The sequence below is a fragment of the Bos indicus genome, chromosome 17, assembly GCF_029378745.1.
Source record: "Bos indicus isolate NIAB-ARS_2022 breed Sahiwal x Tharparkar chromosome 17, NIAB-ARS_B.indTharparkar_mat_pri_1.0, whole genome shotgun sequence".
NCBI classification, from domain to species: domain Eukaryota; kingdom Metazoa; phylum Chordata; class Mammalia; order Artiodactyla; family Bovidae; genus Bos; species Bos indicus.
In genome coordinates this window covers 18,675,616-18,698,934 of record NC_091776.1, presented here as the reverse complement: position 1 = coordinate 18,698,934, position 23,319 = coordinate 18,675,616, and the positions used below count along the sequence as shown (strand labels likewise).

At 37.0% G+C, this 23,319-nt stretch overlaps 1 protein-coding gene across 12 annotated transcripts in view; it reads right to left on the bottom strand.

The window, feature by feature from the left end:
- ELF2 (E74 like ETS transcription factor 2) overlaps positions 1–23,319 on the bottom strand; it is a 99,192-nt gene that overhangs the window by 9,787 nt on the left and 66,086 nt on the right. For 8 of the 12 annotated variants that reach the window (XM_070769097.1, XM_070769095.1, XM_019977479.2 and 5 more), the window contains one exon: positions 1,087–1,200. In XM_070769097.1, the coding sequence (XP_070625198.1) occupies positions 1,087–1,200 (114 nt within the window). Of the gene's footprint in view, positions 1–1,086; positions 1,201–9,584; positions 20,249–23,319 lie in introns of those variants that run through there. The other 4 variants (XM_070769100.1, XM_070769098.1, XM_019977483.2 and 1 more) reach the window with 4 other exon arrangements.

The following is a 23,319-nucleotide window of genomic DNA, read 5'->3' as shown; positions in this document are numbered from 1 at the left end:
TAAAATAATGAAAGCGTATTCAGTGAAAGTAATCACTTATGGCTCTCTCTCTCTCTTTTTTTTTTTTAAATAACTTTTGGCTGCACCCCGAGGCATGTGGGATCTTAAGTTTGCCCACCAGGATCAAACCTGCACCTTCTGTATTGGAAGGCTGAGTCTTAACCACTGGACCACCAGGGAAGTTCCTACAGTTCATTTTAAATATGAAAAGAAAACCTGCTCATTATAGCCAAATGAATATCATCTTTCAATCTTTTATGTAACAGAACAGTCCCTAATATTTTGGGTCACTGAAATGGCGCATACATATTTTTAGTATTCTATTACGTACAATAATGTTACTCTGGCTTCCTTTCAATGCGCCTGAGTAACTAGGATATGACATTTCCATTTCAATTAATACATACTACTATAGATTAATACACTGACCAATGTGCACTAATTTTCTTCTCATATTCCTGAATAACACACAGGATTACTACTCTAATTAAAAAGTACAGTTGATCTTAGTATTTACTGTAAATCCCTAAAAGAAGGGTCAATCTTACCGTATTAAGTCAAATTAACATTTGGACATTAAAATTAGGGACAAAAAGATTCTCAAAGGCAATCTGTAAAGAGAGACCAAAACCAATGGAAAACCTGAAGCCTGAAGGGAGTGTGAAGAGAGGTGGACACTGCCTCCTGTCTCTTCCAGGGAGTGGTCCCAGAACTACTGCCCGTTATCACTGAAGGAAGGACTCGATGTGGCCATGGGTGGCAACAGCTCCCATCAGCCATTCTCCAGCCATGCTCTTAAGGTTTCTTATTTACCCAAAGTTAAGGAAATGAGACACAACAGTAGGAACAGCAATTTGACATTTATCTGTCTACAGTGGGCATCTTCTGATTCAATTATTTTGAAAATTAAGTATTTAAAGGATTTAAGACTTGTGAACATTGACAGGTAAAGACCAGTTACTGCTGTCATAGATATTTATGTACAATAGACTTTGAGAACAACAATTCCCTTGGATTAAAAAAAAATTTTTATTCTAGATACATGAAATGATATATCTTTAATATAATAAAGAACAGTTCACATACCAGGGCTTCTTGAATCTCTCAAGCAGGTAGGAGATTCCATATGAAGCAGGGCTTCAGCAGCTTCAATTGTCTTATCTGTACAGTGTGCATTACTGCTATGAACTGATGCTTCCACTGGAGGGAAAATAAGTTCCACTCAATAAAAATGCATTGAACACATTACTGAACTAAATGCTCATGTTTAGTTCATAACGCTAAATAAGCCATTAATACATATTAGTCTATACAAATTACAGAAATAATTTAAAAACTAAAACAAACCTGCCATTTATAAAATGAATGTTGATTCATTCAGCAACTATTGAGATTAATTAGAAATTTCTGAATCTTATCCAAAGGAAAACAAAGATAGACTCTTGAAATTTGAACTCTGTATCAATTTTAGGCCAAAACTAACTTGAGGTGTGTGTGTGGGGGGGGGGATAGCTGTAGATTAACAATCGTATGAAGTCTATTGTAATTTTAACATATTGCTACTAAAACCGGGGGTTAACACCTACCAGAATCAGTCAGAGACTCATATTTCTAAATTACTTTAATGAATTAGTTCAATTCTTACAAACCCTCTTGGTGAGTGCACCAGAGAACTTAGAAATTTTCTTCATAATTATCTGCTTTCTTCTTCAAGATTTCACTGGCTTTTGCTGGGTTTCACCCAAGAAATTTAGAAAGACAAAAGAGAGTGTTCCTATCCCCCCCCAACCCCAGCCTTCATGAAGCCTTTCCTAATTATACCACCTTCTGTAAGTTCTCTAACACTTACTTTATGCTTTGCTGGTTAAATTATTTGTGAAAAAGCTTTGGTTCTAGTTTCTGACACTTATTTCTGTAACCTAAGGCCAGTAATTTAAATCCTTGTATGGCCCAGTTTCCTCTTTCACTAAATAGCAATATTACTTACCTCATATAGTTTTGAGAATTAGATGCAGTGATTTCCTTAAGAATTTAATAAATGGTGATAATTTCTTATCATTTCTATGTGATTATAAGCTCCATGAGATCAGGGAGGGCTGGCTCCGCACCCACCCCCCCAACTTTTTTAGCCACATGGCATGGCATGCAGGATCTTAGTTCCTAGACCAGGGATCAAACCCATACCCCCTGCAGTGGAAGCGTGGAGCCTTAACCACTGACTGCCAAGGAAGTCCAAGGGAGGCCTGTCTTAATCACCTTTATATCTGTTATAGTTCCTAACATAGATTCTTCATATAGTAGGTATGTAAGTATTTCTTTTATTTATTAAAGTTAAGGACAACCGAGAGACCTTACAGGAAAAGTAGCAATCCAGCACAAACTCATTATCCTAATGATATATTAATTTCACATCCTGATTTGAAATACTGAAATTCTACTTTGTAAGAGGATCTGAAACACAAATATGTTTAACAGTTTCTAATTTGATAGCTCTTTCTCAAGATGTCCTCTCAAGGACTAAAAGAAAGATACAAATTTCATAAAACCATTATATATTCACAAGTTCTACACACTTGTGAATATATATCTTTTCAAATTATTTCTAGTAAACTTCTAATTGAAAAAGATTTTTTCACTTAGTTTCAAAATTCAACAAGTGCTAAGGCCTCAGCCTTAAACACCAGTCATTTGGAGAACATTTATAAAAAATCCAGTGACTGCTTTACCACCTGTTGCACATCATCCACACTCTCAACCAAGGTACCGAGTCTCTCCAGTTGCTCTTTCCATTTATGGAAATCTGCTCAAAGCTAAACAGTTCCAGAGAGGCAGCCAAACCTCTAAGTAAATCTATCTTTAGGTGACCCTGCTTACTCTTATCTGCAGCTTCACTGAAGCAGAGGATTCAATCAGTCCTTCTAGCTCAACTTTAAGAAACTTACTATTAGTAAGTACAAAATGTATTACCATTCTCAAGTATTTTTTTTTTCAAATTACCTCCCTACAATACTCATGTGCACTAAAGAACCTTGGGAAGCAGTTTCAGGGTTTTAAAGTTTATTCTAAGAACTTTATTCTCTTTAAAGTCTGCTTGTGTTGCAATTTAGCTGTTGTCTGAGGTGCTATTAATAAACTACCCTGGGTAAACTAATTCCTTATGTAATTGTATTAAGACACACCCTAAAACTCTACCATATTAAAGTTAGAGCTCTGAGTATTTGATAATAATACATCAATAGAATCTTACCAGATATTTTAATGTTTTAAGTTATAAACAAAATTTCCCAACAGTTACATATTATGCTGCCCCAAATTCCTACATAGCTTGAGGTATATTTTCAAAACCATGATTTCATGTTAGTTATGTCAGTGAAAATTTCCTAGCTCTTATTTCCAACCTCAACCTCCCCTTTCTAAGTTCAAAATATTATTTCTCTAAAATATCGTACATGTACATAGTAAAACAAAGAAAAAACATACAAATTAAGAAGAATATTAACACATTTATACTTTAAATTTAGGATGAGAATATTAAAAATGCATAAATTCTCTATGAACTAATGATGAGATCTTATACTCTGCTATGTACAGTCAATAAATGGTTGTTTAGGATCTACCCTGTGCTACAAACCTGAGATACAAGTGTGGAAAGATCTCTGGCCTCATGAAGCTTATACAAGTAGTTCAGAAAGTATCGAAAAGATAAATAGGAGTAAAATATTTCAAAACAAAGATGCAAAATAATTTGACAGTTTCCATGAATACTTAATCCATTTTGTTAAAAGAGAACACTATCTCCTTTACTCTTCTCTTGTTGACATAAGTCAACAAGTAGTTTTGGTAACAGAAATTTAAGAAATATTTTTCCTATTCAAGTTTCCGTAATAATTGAAAACTTTTCAATATTATTTTATTCTTATCAGTAATTCAAATACAATTTGAATTCAATACAAATATAACTAAATAATAATTCAAATACAGCTAAAATTCTGCACAACTCTTAAGGTAAATAAAAGTGTTGTGCCATCAAAGTAAGCAAACTTACAAGTGACAGCTGAGAATTATTATCTCTTACTTAAAACTTGATTTACTGGTGTTTTTCTAGGCCTATGTATTAAATTTATGGGAGTTAAAAAAAAAAACTCATTTTAAAAATAGAAGCAATGAAGCAAAAAGTTATCTGACAGGCACATCATCAACTAGTTACCACTAGTAGTTAGGTTGCTGGTCAACATTCCTTGAAAAACTAAATGTATCAAATAAATTTCAAAACTATTTTGATCAGTGTCAAAATTAAGTTTGCTTATGCCTTCCTTTACTATTGCTAAGAGTCTTGTTCCATTTCTAGCTTTCTAATCAACTGGTGTTTGTATGGTGGATGATTCCAGACTCACTCAACAGCTGTTACTAAATACCAAACTTGGTAATTAAGTCTGACAAGAGACATACCTCTCAGCTTTGCAGAAGAGAATGCTGGCAATAGACTTAGCTCATAACAATGTTTTTAAAAGTCAAAAATAAAAATTAACAGCAATTTGACAGCCATAGGAAAAATTAGAAAACACTTCATTAGGTGATAGTGGTATTCCCCTACAAGACCATAAACTAGTATTTACAAGGCCATCACTCAACTACCACACCTGACTTACCACAGCTTATTCTCTGAAGTCCCAGGACTCTAACAGTAACAGATGAGTAAAGAACACAAATGAACACACTGAAAAGGAGGAAAGGTAAAGGTCTCCATCTTTACCTGTGCCCCTTTGACTTTCTACAGCTTCATTATAAGGTTAAGAACGGAAAGAGAATAAAATAATTTTCTAAAGTAGAGCTGTCTGATAACAAGAGCCACATGTAATTTTTAAATGTCCAGCAGCCACACTGAGAAAAGTTAGTGGAAAGTGAAATTAGTACCTTTGACTTAACCCATATAACCCATATAACCCAGTATATTCAAAACCACTGTCTTTTCAACATGTAAAAGAAATTTACATGGTCAAGAAGTTTTCTACTGTTAGTTTTTATGTTTGAAAAAAATTAAAAATTTGGTTTATCCATCGCATTTCAAATACTCAATCGCCAAAAAAGGCTAGTCGCTATGGTACTGAAAGTGTAGACTAATTAAACTATAGTACAGCTATTTGCAAACATCTTTGGTCAAAGAATCTTTTTACACTTTTGCTTATATAAGTCTCATGTTTAGATATTTATCCTATTTGAAATTAAAACTAAAACTTTTACTTTTATAAAAAGTAACTTTTTCTTAAAAACAAAAATTTAAAGAGTAGTTTAGTTCACATTTCTGCAAATCTTTTTAATACATAGTAGAAAACACTGGGGCTCTCATACTTGCTTCTTCATTTGATCTGTTACATCCAGCCATGTAGCCTCTAGAAAACTCCCGTGAACATTCGTAAAAGTGAAAAGGCATATGTCTTAGCGTTATCATGAAAATAACTTGATTCCACAGACTCCCCTGAAAGAGTCTGGGGGGACTCCCAGGAATTTCAGTTTTTAAGAACCACAGGTATAATTTAGTATCAAACATAATTAAGAACACCCAAATTCTTCCTCTTACTTCTGTAAGTTTTAGCTTCTAAACATAAAACCAATGTGTGGACAAAAAATTATAATTCCATTTCCATAAGTACAATAGTATTTTGTCAACTTACTTGCACATGAAGTTTTTTTAACTTTTCAAAAATCAGAAACACTCTCCTGCCTGCCCCTTTCCACCAGTTAAATTTGTCCCTAAAGGAAACTGATGGTGAACTACCTGGAATGACTATTTACATATTGATAACTTACTCTTTAACTCATTTTTTTATGAATTTTAGTACTAATGCTGCAATGAATTCTGAAGAGTAATTTCTTAAACACATTTTCAAATAAATTTTTTAAAAATTAATGCCATTCTTCCAATTTTATTTCAACACAGGCCCTCATCTTTTCACTGCCTGCTAAATTTTTTTTTCAAATTAATGATCTTTTCAAGGTTGATACTTGGTATTCCTGTTTATAATAAATTAGATTTTCAAGTTCAAATTTCATGATTAATTTTGACAAACTAGACAGATTTGTTCTGTCCGGGAAAATACTTAGGCTGCATTTCCAGAAAAATTTCCCCCTTCCCCCTTCCCTTCAATAACTCAAAGCAGAACAATACTTTTGGTTACCCTATTTCTCAATTCTCTAATTCTCCACTTTCCCAATTTTCAATTTCTCAAAAAAAGATGAAAAAAAAAAAAGTCAAGGAAAGCATGTACTTGATAATAAGGGAGAATATTTTAAACTTGAAGTCTTCAAAAAACACAGACCACATGTACAAAACACTTTCGCATAAATATTAAGGAATATTTATTTTTCCTTACAGACTAAACATGGGTCTAAATTATTAAATAAACTATATCTTGTGTCTTATTCAACATACAGACACTTACAAAGATTGGTGAAAGAAGTTAACCTCGCCATTACATAATGACCTTAGACAAATTCACTCACATGATGTAAATAAATCCAAGAAAATGAGAACCTTCACTTTCCATTAAATATATCTGAGCTGCCTATAGTTTTAGAGCTTTAAAAGTTAGTAGAGATCACCTAGTCAATCCTGTTCTCTTACAGAAAATGAAGCTTTAAAGCAGTTTAGGGACAGCTGGATGAAGATTCTTATCTCCTGACCTCAAGGTCAAGGCTCTTTCTCATATATCATGTTGCCAGTGAAAGTTTTTAATAAAGTATGTCAAGTCTCTACCACAAAGAAGTATTTTGTATGTTAAAATGAAAGTTATTTTTAATAAACAAGTGTATTTATATTTACTTCATTCTTCATTCAAACACCTCTGACAACATAAACACTGATAACTAAAGCTGAAGTTGATAGCTAAAGTTGACAGTTAAGTCTCTACAGGAGGAAAATAAAAGCAAAAATATATCCTCTAACATCTTAACATATAACAATAGTGGTAATTCTAAGTGCTTTGTACCTACTTAGAAACAACAGTTATGCTAATAATATTCAGTTTAAAGCTTATCTCCTCTAAAAGTTTTCCTTACTATCAGTTATTCTATTCTACACTTATCATAAACCCATACAGCAATCACTTTAATTAAATTTAACATTTATGTATTATATAGATTGTCACTTGTCTCAATTAGACTTGTAAACCTTTGTGAGGAATAATTCTAACATTTGATGACTTCGCTCAAGGGAATAAAAGTATCATTATGTCCATTTACAAATACAAACCCTTTTAACATTACTCTCCCAACATCATTGGAAACTGGCAGCAATAAAAATGTAGATCCATGATTCTTCATTTTCCAGGTCACAGTTCCTCCCCAACTTTTTTAATGAATAAACCTTGGATAAACTAGCAAACCTGTCTCAAATTTCCTTCTATTTATAAAGGAATTTCAGAGTACATGAACATGACTGAGAAAATATTTGAAAACAATTGTATTAAAATGTATTCTTCACAGAACACTATTATCACAAACTTCAATTGTAAGATTTGTATACACTTGTGAAATGCAGCAGAACTGGAAAACAGCATTTCACTTAAAAAAAATCTCGTCAAAAGAAGATAAACTTTTGTATTTTTAAAACTGTAGACTATCTGTACGTATCCACTCCTAGCAAAATACCTACAGATCACATTCGGTTTTGATAATGCCAAAAGCTTATAAAAAGGATCTTCTCTTGGCAAAATTAAGCCCTCTTATCTTCAAAGTATTTTTAAAAATTCTTACTGCATGGGCTATCCTAAAGTTCTCCTAACCACTAGGAACGTTTCTGAAAAGGTACATGCTCAACATGACAGACCTAAACAAAAGTATTGTTAGTACCAATAATATAAACCCAAAAATTCTATCCCTTAATTCACACAGTATTAATAGACCGAACTTACACAAAGGAACCAAGTTCTCATTGTACTCTGCCCCTTTTTCACTAATATTTAAGATCTTGCTCTAATCAGAAAATAACTGTCAAATGTGCTTTCATCACTACTCACTGTGATTTTTCTTTGGGACTGTGCAGTGTTACATTTTAAAGATTAAGTTCTGTTAAATATACATTTATGATTTCTCCCAATCGAATTGAAACAGAGTTTCCCCAAACTACTAACTTCACTGCCTAAAAACAATGGATGGAAAACAGACGGTAAGACCTTTCACAGCAATGCTCTTCGATGACTATTCCCCATCTTCCAGTTCCCATCGATGGCGATATGAAACAGAACCCAGGGAAAGGAACATTTATGTTCACTACAGTAAGTAAATCGTACTCAAGCACTGCTACGCCTATTCAGGACTCTCACTGCGCTGTCTGCTATTAAGTAAAGCTGCTTTTTCTATGTAACTTAAGTCCGTGCCCTTCCGCTGCAGCAGTGGCGCTGCACATCCCCCACCCCCGCAGCCACTTCCGTGTTTACACTCCTCTTCCCTCCAATTCCATGCGTACATTGTCAGCTTCACTCCCGCCCAATCTTCATTGGCCCAGCGCGGGCCCGAAGTCCCGCCCCCAGAAAGCAACGTTCTTATTTGGAACAACTAAGCGAGCAGATTGGAACCAGAGGCCTGTCAATCCCGTCCGTTCTGTCCTCTCCGAGGCGCTTCCGCTAAGGTGGGAGGCTTGGGGGGGAGGGGTAAGGGGGGCAATTCCTTGCGGAGACTTCCCTAGGGCCAAGACTCCCTCCCGCCCGCCCCACCTTCACCCACTGTTTACCAAAATAAACGTTCTTCTCTGACTCCCCAACGCTCCGGGGCAGGGGTACAAATACATTCCGTGTCTTTTCCATTCTCCCCCCGTAAAAAAAAACAACCCACGAGGGAAGGGGCATAAACCTACTTCTCCACTGCCGCCCACTAAACGAGGAAAGGGAGGCGGGCCCTTGAGAGAAACACCACCCCGGGCCGCTCCACGTTAAGTGACCCTTTCCAGAACCGTTACTCCTGAGACCGCACAAGGTGGAGATGTGAGGACGAGGGTCAGTTTTTTTTTTTTTTTTTTTTTTGGCGCGTATCGATCTACCGGACATGGCCCGGGGCTGCCTCGTCTATGCGGAAGTCGAGGATTTGTGGACCAAGTCTGAAAGAAGGACGGGGCGGGAGTGGCGAGCGTCCACGCGAGAAGCCGGCCGCCCCCGACCGCGGGCAGTAGCGGCCTCTCGGGTCAGACAGCGTGGCAAGCGCTGCCGGGAGACAACAGCCTCACTCACTTCCTGGTTCCTCAGCAACTGGGGTGAAGCGCACAACTCGTCCGCCCCCGAGTCCCCAACTTAACTGCGGTTCCGTTCCCCGGCACCCGCTGCCAGCGCTCCGCCCGGCAGCTGCCACCGCTGCTCCACAAACCCACCCTGAAGCGACAGCGCCGGATTCGAGGCAGGTTACTCTCCAAGGTGATCACTTCCTGATTCGTCGCCTCCATTACTTCATTCACTACCCCCCTTTCCCCCGGCCGCCCCAGTGACTGATGGACATGGTCCCCCCTGCACTGACCGCTACAGGGGAGCCACCCCGCCTCCTGTGCACCCCCTCTCCTGCTACACTGATGCACCGGAGGAAAGTTCCCCTGTCCTTACCAGCCCGGATGAGCAGATCCAGCTGGTTCGTGGGTCCCTCATGCAGAGACGTCGCCATGTTTATCCCGGGGCTGGAGCTGCTGCTTCACATTGACTTACACCGTGAGCAGCGGCGGCAGGGGAGGAGGCGGAACCCGCGGCCGGAGACACACGCCGTGTGGCCGACACACACTCACGCACTCGCACACTCAGACGCCCGGATCCTTGCGCGTCCTCCGACAGGAAGCCGAGGCCGGCCCGCCTCCCGCCGCCGGGCTGAGAAACCCCACCACCTAACGGCAGGGGCGGCGGCGGTGGCCGCCTCGGCTGGCAACGCGATCCTTCCGCCCCGCGCCCAGACAGGAAGTCCCGGACGCCCGCCCCGGAGAGCGGCCGCGGCCCGCAGCCTAAGGGGACACCTGAGGCTGGAAGTCGCCCCGGGAGCCGCGGCTAGGACGAGGCCCCTCGGCAGGAAGAGGCACATTTCACGCTCTGCGAAAGAAAAGTCTGCAGTTGTCCCCACTCTAGAAAAGTCATTAATCAAATTTTCTTTCTGGAAGAGATCTAATCCTAGTCCTGCAGCTGTAAATAAAGGTAGCTGTTTAACTTGTTTGGCCGTGTCAAAGCTTATGCTACATGTAACCCGTTCACTTGAAAGGCTGCACTTTAAAACAGAATACCAACTAAAAAAAGTCATACCCGGAAAACATTATAAAAGCTTTCCTTGAACCAAGTAAGGAGCATCCAGTTACTCTCAGGGACCGACCTTGTCCTTTCCCCTCTGCAGAAGTGTTAGCACTCTAGATAACTGTTTATTAACAAACAACAGAACATGCCAACTTCTGAGAGATTAGATTATCCTCCCCCAGTTTGCTAGTCATGAAGTTTATGTACCCTCTTATATTTGGTTCATTCTGAAGCAAACATATTTCACATCGTCTACTTTTAAAGATCTTTTTGATCAAACTAACCTTATTACAAATAACCTACATATTAAAATATAGAAGCAAGAGCTATATTGCCACTTAGTGACTACAAACTTACACACAAGAATTCAAGCCTATAAAATGACTTAGATGAAGCTTCATTAAACACACACACACACAAAATGCTTCCTTGGTTTCAGAGTTTCATAATATTAAAAAAAAATGTTGCCGTATAGTTTCTACACAAAACATAAAACAGTGCCTCCCTCCGGAATAAGTGTTCAAAAAGTATTTGCTGAATAAACAAAAGAAAATTTTGTTACTTATTTTTAATAAGGTGTAATTCTTATGATCTAGATTTAATGAACTATGCTGATAACTATACAAAAACTTTTTCCAGTGGTAGTATTAATACAATGTCATTTTACAAATATTTGCCCAACATGTCAGTGCAACTTCAGAGTAGATTACACAGTCCATGACTATTTTCTTTTCTTCTAAATATTCACTGATTCCCTTGGACCTTTCCCCTAGTCCTACCACCATAATCCCCAGCCTCCGCAAAAAGAACCTATCTGCCATTTCCAAAGTACAACCTTCCCTTAAACCAAACAGGGATTTCTTTCCTGTAGTTAGGTAAACTTGCCACCTATTGGACAAAAAAACTGTATGACTGGTCGCTTTTATTTTTTGAAATTTCTAGTTAATTTAAAATAAGGACCATCAATCTACAGCCAGTATCATAAACTGAGAGTTTCCAGATGAGAGGATAATAAGGAATAGGAAGGAGCTAATTTCTAGCTTTAGACAGAACACTGAAATTGATAACAAACCTGAATTTCCACTCTTATCAGTCAACAGATATTAATATGTTTTGACAGGAAGAGAGTGAGGCAAACTAAAGGTTTATGTTTTCTAGAGGCAACAATCTGACTTGGCTCAAAAGGAAACAAATTATCTTCTCACTGTGGGAGTCACTTTGAAGCATCATACATAACTTTCATCTTACTATTTGCTTCTTGAGGTTTATCTTTTAAGGAAGGTAACAGTGTGTGTCTTGTGTATTTTACTCGGAATATATCTTAATTAAGGGGATTCCCTAGCAGCTCAGTGATTATCTGCCTGCCAATGCAGGAGATGTGGGTTTGATCCCTAGGTAGGGAAGATCCCTGGGAGAAGGAAATGGCAACCCATTCCGGTATTCTTGCCTGGGAAATCCCATGGACAGAGGGGCCTGGTGGGCTACAGTCTATGGGGTCATAAAAGAGTCAGACATGACTCATCTACTAAACAACAACAGAATCTTAATTATACAGACCCATATCTGCCTTATATTTTAACTTCCAAGGGAACAGACACTGTGTCTATTTCTGCATAATACTTCAGTTAATATATACACATATAATATTTATGAAATATTAATACAAATTATGTAGAAAGGCTAGAAAATATTCCTATATATGTAAAGCTCTTATAGAAACATAATTCCCTAGAGTTTAATGCAATTCTGTTTGGGTCCTATAACTAGGCTTTCAAAAGCCACCAATAACAAGCAAGGTGAGACCAAGTTACAAAATGGATGAAAAGTTAAAATCCACTTTACTATTTTAGAAATTATAGCTGCTGGAAATATAAACTGGTACACACTTTCAAGAAAGCAATGAGTGTCAGATATCAAGAGTCTTAAAGAGGTAAATATATACTGATCTAGGAATTTCATTTCCAGGGCCTAGCTTGAGGAAGTAAGAAATTCAATGAACTGTTTTATTAAAAACATGTTCAAAGAATTTTTAACAACATGGTAAAATGTTAAATGTGGCAGGACTAAAATATAATGAATTTCTTCCATACAATATCACTCAAGCCATGTAGACTGTGAAAATATGTGTATATAATGCATATATGTGTGTATATATACACATTCACATACATACATCTGCATTTCTGAAGATTCAAGATAAAGCAGATATTCATAAGCAGAATTTTAAAAATTGAGTAAGAATAGTTAGGTTAGCATGATAGAAACTTTACAGCAAATTCATATCCTGCTCATAACATTGCAGAATGACATTCTTTATATCAAAGTATTCCTATGATCTAGTAGGGAAAAAAGGTAAATAATAACTTTTACTGAAATCAAAGCCACCAGGGTAAGAGCTTTACCTTAAGTTTTTTCACCTATTCTGCTTTACATTTCTGTAACAGATATTAACACTCTGCTCATTTTATAGATGAGGAATGTTGAGCAAGGTCATGGTGTTCAAGAGAGCAGAGCCAGGATTTGAACCCAAGAATTCTAACTTCAGAGCCCTTACTCTCAAACACTTCAGTTCAGTTCAGTTCAGTTGCTCAGTCGTGTCCGACTCTTCGCAACCCGTGAATCGCAGCACGCCAGGCCTCCCTGTCCATCACCAACTCCCGGAGTTCACTCAAACTTACGTCCATCGAGTTGGTGATGCCATCCAGCCATCTCATCCTCTGTCGTCCCCTTCTCCTCCTGCCCCCAATCCCTCCCAGCATCAGAGTCTTTTCCAATGAGTCAACTCTTCGCATCAGGTGGACAAAGTACAGGAGTTTCAGCTTCAGCATTAGTCCTTCCAATGAATACCCAGGACTGATCCCCTTTAGGATGTACTGATTGGATCTCCTTGCAGTCCAAGGGACTCTCAAGAGTCTTCTCCAACATCACAGTTCGAAAGCATCAATTCTTCGGTCTTCACAGTACAACTCTCACATCCATACATGACTACTGGAAAAACCATAGCCTTGACTAGATGGACCTTTTGGCAAAGTAATATCTCTGTTTTACAATATGCTATCTAGGTTGGTCACAACTTTCCTTCCAAGGAGTAAGCGTCTTTTAATTTCATGGCTGCAATCACCATCTGCAGTGATTTTGGAGCCCAAAAAAATAAAGTTTGATACTGTTTCCACTGTTTCCCCATCTATTTCCCATGAAGTGATGGGACCAGATGCCATGATCTTCATTTTCTGAATGTTGAGCTTTAAGCCAAGTTTTTCACTCTCCTCTTTCACTTTCATCAAGAGGCTTTTTAGTTCCTCTTCACATTCTGCCATAAGGGTGGTGTCATCTGCATATCTGAGGTTATTGATATTTCTCCCAGCAATCTTGATTCCAGCTTGTGCTTCTTCCAGCCCAGTGTTTCTCAAGATGTACTCTGCATAGACGTTAAATAAACAGGGTGACAATATACAGCCTTGACGTACTCCTTTTCCTCTTTGGAACCAGTCTGTTGTTCCATGTCCAGTTCTAACTTGCTTCCTGACCTGCATACAAGTTTCTCAGAAGGCAGGTCAGGTGTCTGGTATTCCCATCTCTTTCAGAATTTTCCACAGTATATTGTCATCCACACAGTCAAAGGCTTTGCCATAGTCACTAAAGCAAAAATAGATGTTTTTCTGGAACTCTCTTGCTTTTTCCATGATCCAGCGGATGTTGGCAATTTGATCTCTGGTTCCTCTGTCTTTTCTAAAACCAGCTTGAACATCTGGAAGTCCACGGTTCACGTATTGCTGAAGCCTGGCTTGGAGAATTTTGAGCATTACTTTACTAGCGTGTGAGATGAGTGTAATTGTGCAGTACTTTGAGCATTCTTTGGTATTGCCTTTCTTTGGGATTGGAATGAAAACTGACCTTTTCCAGTCCTGTGGCCACTGCTGAGTTTTCCAAATTTGCTGGCATATTGAGTGTAGCACTCAAATCTTTCAGGATTTGAAATAGCTCAACTGGAATTCCATCACCTCCACTAGCTTTGTTTGTAGTGATGCTTCCTAAGGCCCACTTGACTTCACATTCCAGGATGTCTGGCTCTAGGTGAGTGATCACACCATCATGATTATCTTGGTCATGAAGATCTTTTTTGTACAGTTCTTCTGTGTATTCTTGCCACCTCTTCTTAATAAATTCTGCTTCTGTTAGGTCCAGACCATTTCTGTCCTTTATCGAGCCCATCTTTGCATGAAATGTTCCCTTGGTATCTCTAATTTTTTTGAAGACATCTCTAGTCTTTACCATTCTGTTGTTTCCCTCTATTTCTTTGCACTGATTGCTGAGGAAGGCCTTCTTATCTCTCCTTGCTATTCTTTGGAACTCTGCATTCAGATGCTTATATCTTTCTTTTTCTCCTTTGCTTTTCGCTTCTCTTCTATTCACAGCTATGTGTAAGGCCTCCGCAGACAGCCATTTTGCTTTTCTGCATTTCTTTTTCATGGGGATGGTCTTGATCCCTGTCTCCTGTACAATGTCACAAACCTCCATCCATAGTTCATCAGGTACTCTGTCTATCAGATCTAGTCCCTTAAATCTATTTCTCACTTCCACTGTAAGGGACTTGATTTAGGTCATACCTGAATGATCTAGTGGTTTTCCCCACTTTCTTCAATATAAGTCTGAATTTGGCAATAAGGAGTTCATGATCTGAGCCACAGTCAGCTCCCGGTCTTGTTTTTGCTGACTGTATAGAGCTTCTCCATCTTTGGCTGCAAAGAATATAATCAGTCTGATTTCAGTGTTGACCATCTGGTGATGTCCATGTGTGGAGTCTTCTCTTGTGTTGTTGGAAGAGAGTGTTTGCTATGACCAGTGCGTTCTCTTGGCAAAACTCTATCAGCCTTTGTCCTGCTTCATTCCATACTCCAAGGCCAAATTTTCCTATTACTCCAGGTGTTTTTTGACTTCCTACTTTTGCATTCCAGTCCCCTACAATGAAAAGGACATCTTTTTTGGGTGTTAGTACTAAAAAGTCTTATAGGTCAATAGAACCATTCAGCTTCAGCTTCTTCAGTGTTACTGGTTGGGGCATAGGCTTGGATTACTGTGATATTGAATGGTTTGCCTTGAAAACGAACAAGAGATCATTCTGTTGTTTTTGAGATTGCATCCAAGTACTGCATTACAGACTCTTGTTGACCATGATGGCTACTCCATTTCTTCTAAGGGATTCTTGCCCACAGTGGTAGATATAATGGTCATCTGAGTTAAATTCACCCATTCCAGTCCATTTTAGTTTGCTGATTCCTAGAATGTCAACGTTCACTCTTGCCATCTCCTGTTTGACCACTTCCAATTTGCCTTGATCCATGGACCTGACATTCCAGGTTCCTATGCAATATTGCTCTTTACAGCATCGGACCTTGCTTCTATCACCAGTCACATCCACAACTGGGTATTGTTTTTGCTTTGGCTCCATCCCTTCATTCATTCTGGAGTTTTTTCTCCACTGATCTCCAGTAGCATATTGGGCACCTACTGACCTGGGGAGTTCCCCTTTCAGTATCCTATCATTTTGCCTTTTCAAACTGTTCATGGGGTTCTCAAGGCAAGAATACTGAAGTTTGCCATTCCCTTCTCCAGTGGACCACATTCTGTCAGATCTCTCCACCATGATACTCCCATTTTGGGTGTCCCCGAACGGCAAACACTTCCCCAAGCTCCAAAGTAACAAGGCTTGTTTATCCATTATGATGCATTTAGTACCTACTTTTCTGAAAATTCCTTAATATTCCTTCCTTCAAGAGGTAGAATATAATTTCCATCTCTCCCTTTGAGTGTAGGCTGAACTTAATGGCTCACTTCTAACAAACAGAACAGAGGTGAAGTGATCGTACGTGACTTCAGAAAGTGCTTGTTCTCTTGCTATTGAGTCAATCTGAGGAAGCATCTCTGTGGAGAGGCCTATTAGACAAGTAACAATGGCATCCTGCCAATGGTCCTATGACTGAACTCTCTAGGACACAAACCGTCCAGCCTTAATTAATCAAGCCCTCAGATATTCCATCCTCATGAAAGATCCTGAGTTAGGAACCATGCAGGTAAGTCAATCTCCAATCCTTAATCTCAAAAACTAGATAATATAATGTTTATTGTTTTAAACTGCTAAATTTGGGATGATTTGTTAATCAGCAAAAGCTAACACAAAAAAGGAGCAGTTTAAACTCCCAACTTGTCACATTTTACAGCTTAAAGAAAGAAGGGAAAAGTTTAAAAATGACCTGTAACTTTCAACTACAGAGTCCTGAGCAGTTCTTTCCATGTCTGTCTGTATAGTCTGAGCATCAATTCTTTCCTCCTCCAGCCTCTCCATTTTAAAAATAAGTAAGTCATCAAAATATAATCATTACCATTAAAGTCTAATATGAATGAATGAACGAATGAATGCATGTGTACTCAGACGTGTCCGACTATTTGTGATGCCATGAACTGTAGCCCACCAGGCTAATCTGCCCATAGAATTTTCCAAGCAAGAATACTGGAGTAGGTTGCCATGTCCTCCTCCAGGGGATCTTCCTCACGGAGGGATCAAACCCACATCCCCTGAAGCTCCCGCACTGGCAAGTGGATTTTTTTTTTTTAACCACTGAGCTACCTAGGAATCCAGGTCTAATATAACCAAAAATAATTACATACCCTTGGGTATTTCAATGATTTTATGGTCCTGGAATAACCAAGATGGTAAAAATTCTTTAGAGGTATGTAAACATACAATTGTGTCTTACACCACACCAATTTTAATGTTTTTAGCTTATTCTGGTTATTTCCTTTGTATCTTTTATCTAGAAAAGAGAATCATAAAATCTTATGGTTGGAAAGGTGCCTAGAGACCACATCACCTAGAGATTTTGAAAAAAATTAAGGACCTGAACTGAACATCATGATCTCTTTTCCTGACTTCCATGAATCAAATATATTACACTTTAAAACCAAATATGTAACTGTGTGCTCTATTAGATACAAGTACCAAGGGCAACAGGCTTTAAAAAAATTACAGGTAGGAATCAGATGAAGGAGACATTTTATCCATTTAATGTCATATACTTTTAACATCCTGTAATTTTGGAGAAGGATAAAAACTTCCTATTTTAGTGATAGTAACTCGATAACCACCAATGGTAGGGTTATTTGAGAATCACCGGCTTTATCCAATGCCCTATTTTACACATCAGGAAACTAAACCCCCAAGAAGTTAAATAATTTAACCAAAATCACATGGTAGCTTATGATTTCAAGGTTAAAAATTCTACAAAACAATATTCTATAAAACTTAGAAGTTACAACATGGGTGAAAATTTTCACCCATTTTACCATTTTATAAATTATAAAGTGTTGATGTTTTACTTTTTAATGTCAAAGCTAGCGCAATGGTTAAGAGTATTCCTCAGAAATTAAGAAAAAATTGAAAAAAAATTTTGAGCAATGAATGGTGGGAGAAGAATAAGAGGGGGTCAGTCTAAGTTTTTCTGATACAGCCAAACTAACAATGAAACTCAAAGCTGGGGTATGGTGTGTTGGGCATGTTTAGCAGGGAAAAAAAGAGTCATGAAAACTAAGGTTTAAGATAAATATATCTATCAGGACAACAAGCTGGAATCAAGAGATTTAGGACCTTTAAGTAAAGCTCAGTTTATCAATACTGGGAGACAAACAAATACATATAGGTGTGCAAGTCTGTAAATTTACAAAGAGAAAAGATAGACTATTTCAAATATTTTTAAACTACTGTGGTTAATCCTCTATTTTTAGTTATTTATTATACTGATACATTTTATTTAATATTATAGTTAGGTTTTATAAAATATTATTAAAATGAAGATGTTTGAACCCACATATTCATTCATTTATTCAACAAATAATTAACCAGCACTTACTTTGAGCAAGTAAGTATTGTAGGCACTCTGTACAACACTTTCTGTTGTAGGCACCTATACTACTGGTAGCATTGAATTAGGTAACAAAAGAAAAAAAATTAAGCCTTCTCAATTCACACAGAACCTCTATAAAAGGTGAAATTCTTAGACAAGTGTGATATACAAAATTGCCTATACATGAAATTATAGTAGTAATGAGTATATCCTATATTTACATGTATAAAAGCCTTCATAAGGTATGAATTTTTGATAGGGGGTTCATAAAGGAAAAATTGTTAGCAAAATATTTTGTTAGCAAAAAATAGCATTTTTTTCTGAAGAACTATGACTATTCAGATTCTCAAGGAGGTCTATGATTCCCAAAAATTATTTTATCATAGAACTTTCTCCACATATGCATTTATGGACCATAAAAACCTATGATGAGTAAGGATCCAACATGTACCATTTTTGAAGCTGATAATCTAGCTTAGTTTTATTCATGTTTTCTGCATTTTACTTAAGCTATCCCTGGGCCAAACTCTCTTTGAGCCTGCTGATTCTTCACTTTACAGTTTATACTAAGCAAAAAACTTTCTAATCCTTAGCAGCCACTCCTAGAACAACACATCAACTGATTCTTGTAGCTGGTCTTTTCTAATGGATGTTGGACAAATAACTGTCTTCCAAAAGCATTTATTAAGTACCCTTATGTGTATGATACCATACAAGGTGAGTTAAAATGGTTAATGATCTATTTTAAATAACATTTATAACAACTGATTTCAAGGACTTGAGTTCTTTATTATCATTAGGGAATTTATCTTGAATACTCTAGAAATTGTTTTAAATTCCTGTAAAAGTACAAGGGCTATGCAGGATTCTTGTTTGGCATATTTATGAGAATATTTACAGTGGAGTTCTTAACTAAAATATACTGCAACTGTAAGTCAAATTCTATTTTGATTCTAAAAGGAATATTCAAATTAACTAATTTCTTCTCCTATTACAATGTATCTTCTGCACCTACCCACTGAAAAGTTCTTCAAAAGTCCCTTCAAGCTTTTAACTGCCAAGCAAGCCCTAGGACCTCTTCTTAGTTTTCACCTGACTCTACCTCTTCAAACAAATGACATTTTTGACTATCCATTATTAACCTTCTTCCCTTCATATGACTTACACAATAATAGACAGTCTGATCGTGTTTTTTCCCTGTTTTCTTCAGTTGACTTAGCCTACATCTGCGCAACCCTCAAACGTGACTGTTCTTCCAAAGCATAAACCTTAGCCAGCTTCTCTCTTCATTCTCCACTCTCTGAAGAATGACAGTTAATATCCACGCACCACCATGACTTTCAATATTATTTCTGAACTAACTCAAAAATGAGCATCTCTAGGCTTAATTTTTTTTTTTTAGGTCTAAGTTCTAATTTCCAGTTGTATGGTAAATGTCTTTATTTGGATAACCCAGTGGTATCTAAAGGTCTTTTACCTACAAATCTCCTTTGTTTCCTCTATCAATAACATTGCATCATCCCAGGCTAGAAATCTTGAGTCATCTGTGTTCCTAGTTTAAAAAGTCATCTCTTAAGCAACTTAGAGGTCCATTGACAGATGAATGGATACAGAAATTGCAGTACATATATACAATGAAATATTATTTAGCTATAAAAAAAGAACACATTTGAGTCAGTCCTAATGAGGTGGATGGACCTAGAGTCTATTAGAGTGAAGTGAGTCAGAGAGACAATACCATATGTTAACGCATCCATATGGAAGACACAGACATAGAGAACAGACCTTCAGACACAGTGAGGGAATGTGAGGGTAGGATGCATTGAGAAAACAGCAAGGAAACATACACACTACCATATGTAAAACAGAGAGCAAGTGAGAATTTGCTGTGTGGCACAGGGAGCTCAGCCAGTGCTCTGGGCAACCTAGAGGGGTGGGGTGGGGAAGGAGATGGGAGAGGGGTTCAAGAGGGAGGGGATATGTGTATTCCTGTGGCTGATTCAAACTGGTGTGTGGCAGAAGCTGACACAATATTGTAAAGCAATTATCCTCCAGTAAAAAAAATTTTAGAAAAGAAAGTCATATAATTTTTAAAGAAATTTTAAAATGTATGTGAAATTACCAAAAAAAAAAATATATATAAATATATATATAAACAGACAGTTCATGCCCCCACCATCCAGAACAAACAACTGTTATCATTTTGTTATTTATACTTGAAAGTGTTGTTTCTCCCTAAGAAACAGTACATTACAAATGAAGATAACAACACCTTTGAGAACTATCCCCAGTCTTCATTCAGCATTCTATCTCTCCAAAGAAACCACTATCATGAGTTTCTGTGTATATTCTTCCAGCCTATTTTGTATACTTTTACATGTTCACATGTGTGTGCATATATCCCAAAATGACATACAGTATTATTTTATACACTTTGTGTACATAAATGACGTTATATCACATATGCCATTCTAAAATTTGCTTTTTTCATTCAAGATTTACATTCTATCCATGTTATTATAAGTAGATATAGCTATGCTTTTTACATACTTCAAATTATCCCAGGGCATAAAAATACCCCATTTTGTTAAAAAATTATCTACTAATAGGCAAATAAAGTTGTTTCCATTTTTTACTTTTATAAACAATGCTGCAAAAAAAGAATCTTATCTATGTTTTCTTAAGCATGCATGCTACAGTCTCTCCATAGTACATACCTGCAGAGAGAATTTTTAGGTCAAAAAATAAGTGCATTTTTAATTTATTTGTTACTCTTTCCAAAGTAGCAGTTTAAGTCTAAAATACTCCTAGTAATGTGTCAGAGTTCCCATTTTTCTTCCATCCTTGTCAATATAAAATATAATCAGACTTTTAAAATGTTTGCCATCTGCTGGATGGTGGGAAAATTTTCATTGCTGTATTAATTTGCATATACCTAATAAGTACTGAGAATAAACATTTTTTCATATTTACTGCCCATTAACGTTTCTCCTATGAATTTTCTATTCATATCCTTTGTCATCTTTCTATGACACTTTCTGTCTTATGTGTAGAACATTAACATCTAGTGTAATAACACTAATTATCTAGTGTATACTGCTACTGCTAAGTCACTTCAGTCGTATCCGACTCTCTGCGACCCCAGAGACTGCAGCCCACCAGGCTCCGCCATCCCTGGGATTCTCCAGGCAAGAACACTGGAGTGGGGTGCCATTGAGTGAAAGTGAAGTCGCTCAGTCATGCCCGACCCTTAGCGACCCCATGGACTGCAGCCTTCCAGGCTCCTCTGTCCATGGGATTTTCCAGGCAAGAGTACTGGAGTGGGGTGCCAATGCCTTCTCCGTAGTGTATACTAGATAATAATAATTCAGACAGGTGTTCCAAATATCTTCTGCCAGCCTGCTGTTCGACTTTACTTTAGTTGGTCTATGGTATCGTCTGTCCTACAAAAATTTTAAGTTTTGATACAGTCAAACTAATGTGTGCTATCACTTACAGTGTATTTTAAATAGCCCATAGAATAAAAGGGAAATCATAAAGTAGTTAAGAAATATTTAGAAAATAATTACAATAAAAATACAATATGTGAAACTATATGCAACACAGCTAAAACAGTACTTAACCAGGACATGAAAAGGTTTAAAAATAAATAAGCAGTATACTAACGCATATATATGGAATTTAGAAAGATGGTAACAACAACCCTGTATGCAAGACAGCAAAAGAGACACAGATGTATAGAACAGTCTTTTGGACTCTGTGGGAGAGGGAGGTGGGAGGTCATTTGGGAGAATGGAATTAAAACATGTATAATATCATATAAGAAAAAAAAATTTTTTTAACTGATTCATTCAAAAAAATAAATAAATAAATTATTAAAAAAAATAAGCTAAACATTCAGCAATAAAGACGGAAAAATAAGAAAGAAAATAATAATAAGCAGGAAAAGTGAAATAGAGAGCAATAATTTTTAAAAATACAAAAGATTCACGAAATCAAAAATTGGTTTTGGAAAGGTTAATAAAACAGATAGACCTCTGCAAGAGTTACCAAGAAAAGGTACAAATAACCACAGATATAATACATACAAAAATAATAAATCAGGATTATGAACAGTAATTATACACTAACAAAGTTGAAATTTGGATGAACTGTATAAAGAAACTGTGTAAGGCGTATAAGGAAAAAAATTGAATAGAATAATAAGCAGCAAAGAAAATGTAGTCTTGAACCTCCTTTACAAAAACAAAAAAAAATTACAGGCTTAAATGTCCTTTTAAGAAAATTCCAGCAAAATTTTAAATTAATTCTTATCTTATAGCAGAAAAATTAAAAAAGTGAAAGCAACCTCGATTATTTTATGAGCCTAGTGTGATCTTGATTCCAAAATTAGATAAAGATAATACAAGAAATTATAGTTCCATACTACTTATGAAAGGCCCTTAACTAACAGTAAAACAAGAGCAAGATGATGTATCCTCAAATGCAAGGGGAGTTCAATGCCTAAGAATTCTTCAATTAACTGATCATATTAATGAAGAAAAATCATAACTTATCAAAGAATGCTGAATAAGCACCTGATAGGATTCCATGAATAACTAACACAAAAGCAAAACCAGTGTCCTACATGGAAATTCCTTAACCTGGTATATATTATATACTAAAACCTACAACAAACACTAAACTTCAGATACACTCTCAAGATTTTGGAAGAAAACAGGAATGCGAATGAGAATGTAAATTGGTACAGCCACTGTGGAAAACACTATGGAGGTTCTTCAAAAAACTAAAACTAGAACTACCATATGATCCAGCAATTTCACTCCTGGGTATATATTCAAAGACAAAAACATTAATTCAAAAAGATACATGCTCCCCAGTGTTCACAACAGCATTATTTACAACAGTGAGGATACAAAGCAGTCAAAGTATCAATCAACCTATGAATGGATAAAGAAGATGTGGTATGTTTATGGAGACAGACAGACACACACAGAGACACACACACACACAAATATATATACAGGAATACTACTCAGCCACAAAAAAGGAATGAAATTTTGCCGTTTGCAACAACATGGATGGACTTGGAATGTTATTATGCTTGGTGAAATAAGTCAGAGAAAGACAAATACTGTATATCACTTATGTAAGAAATGCAAAATAAACTA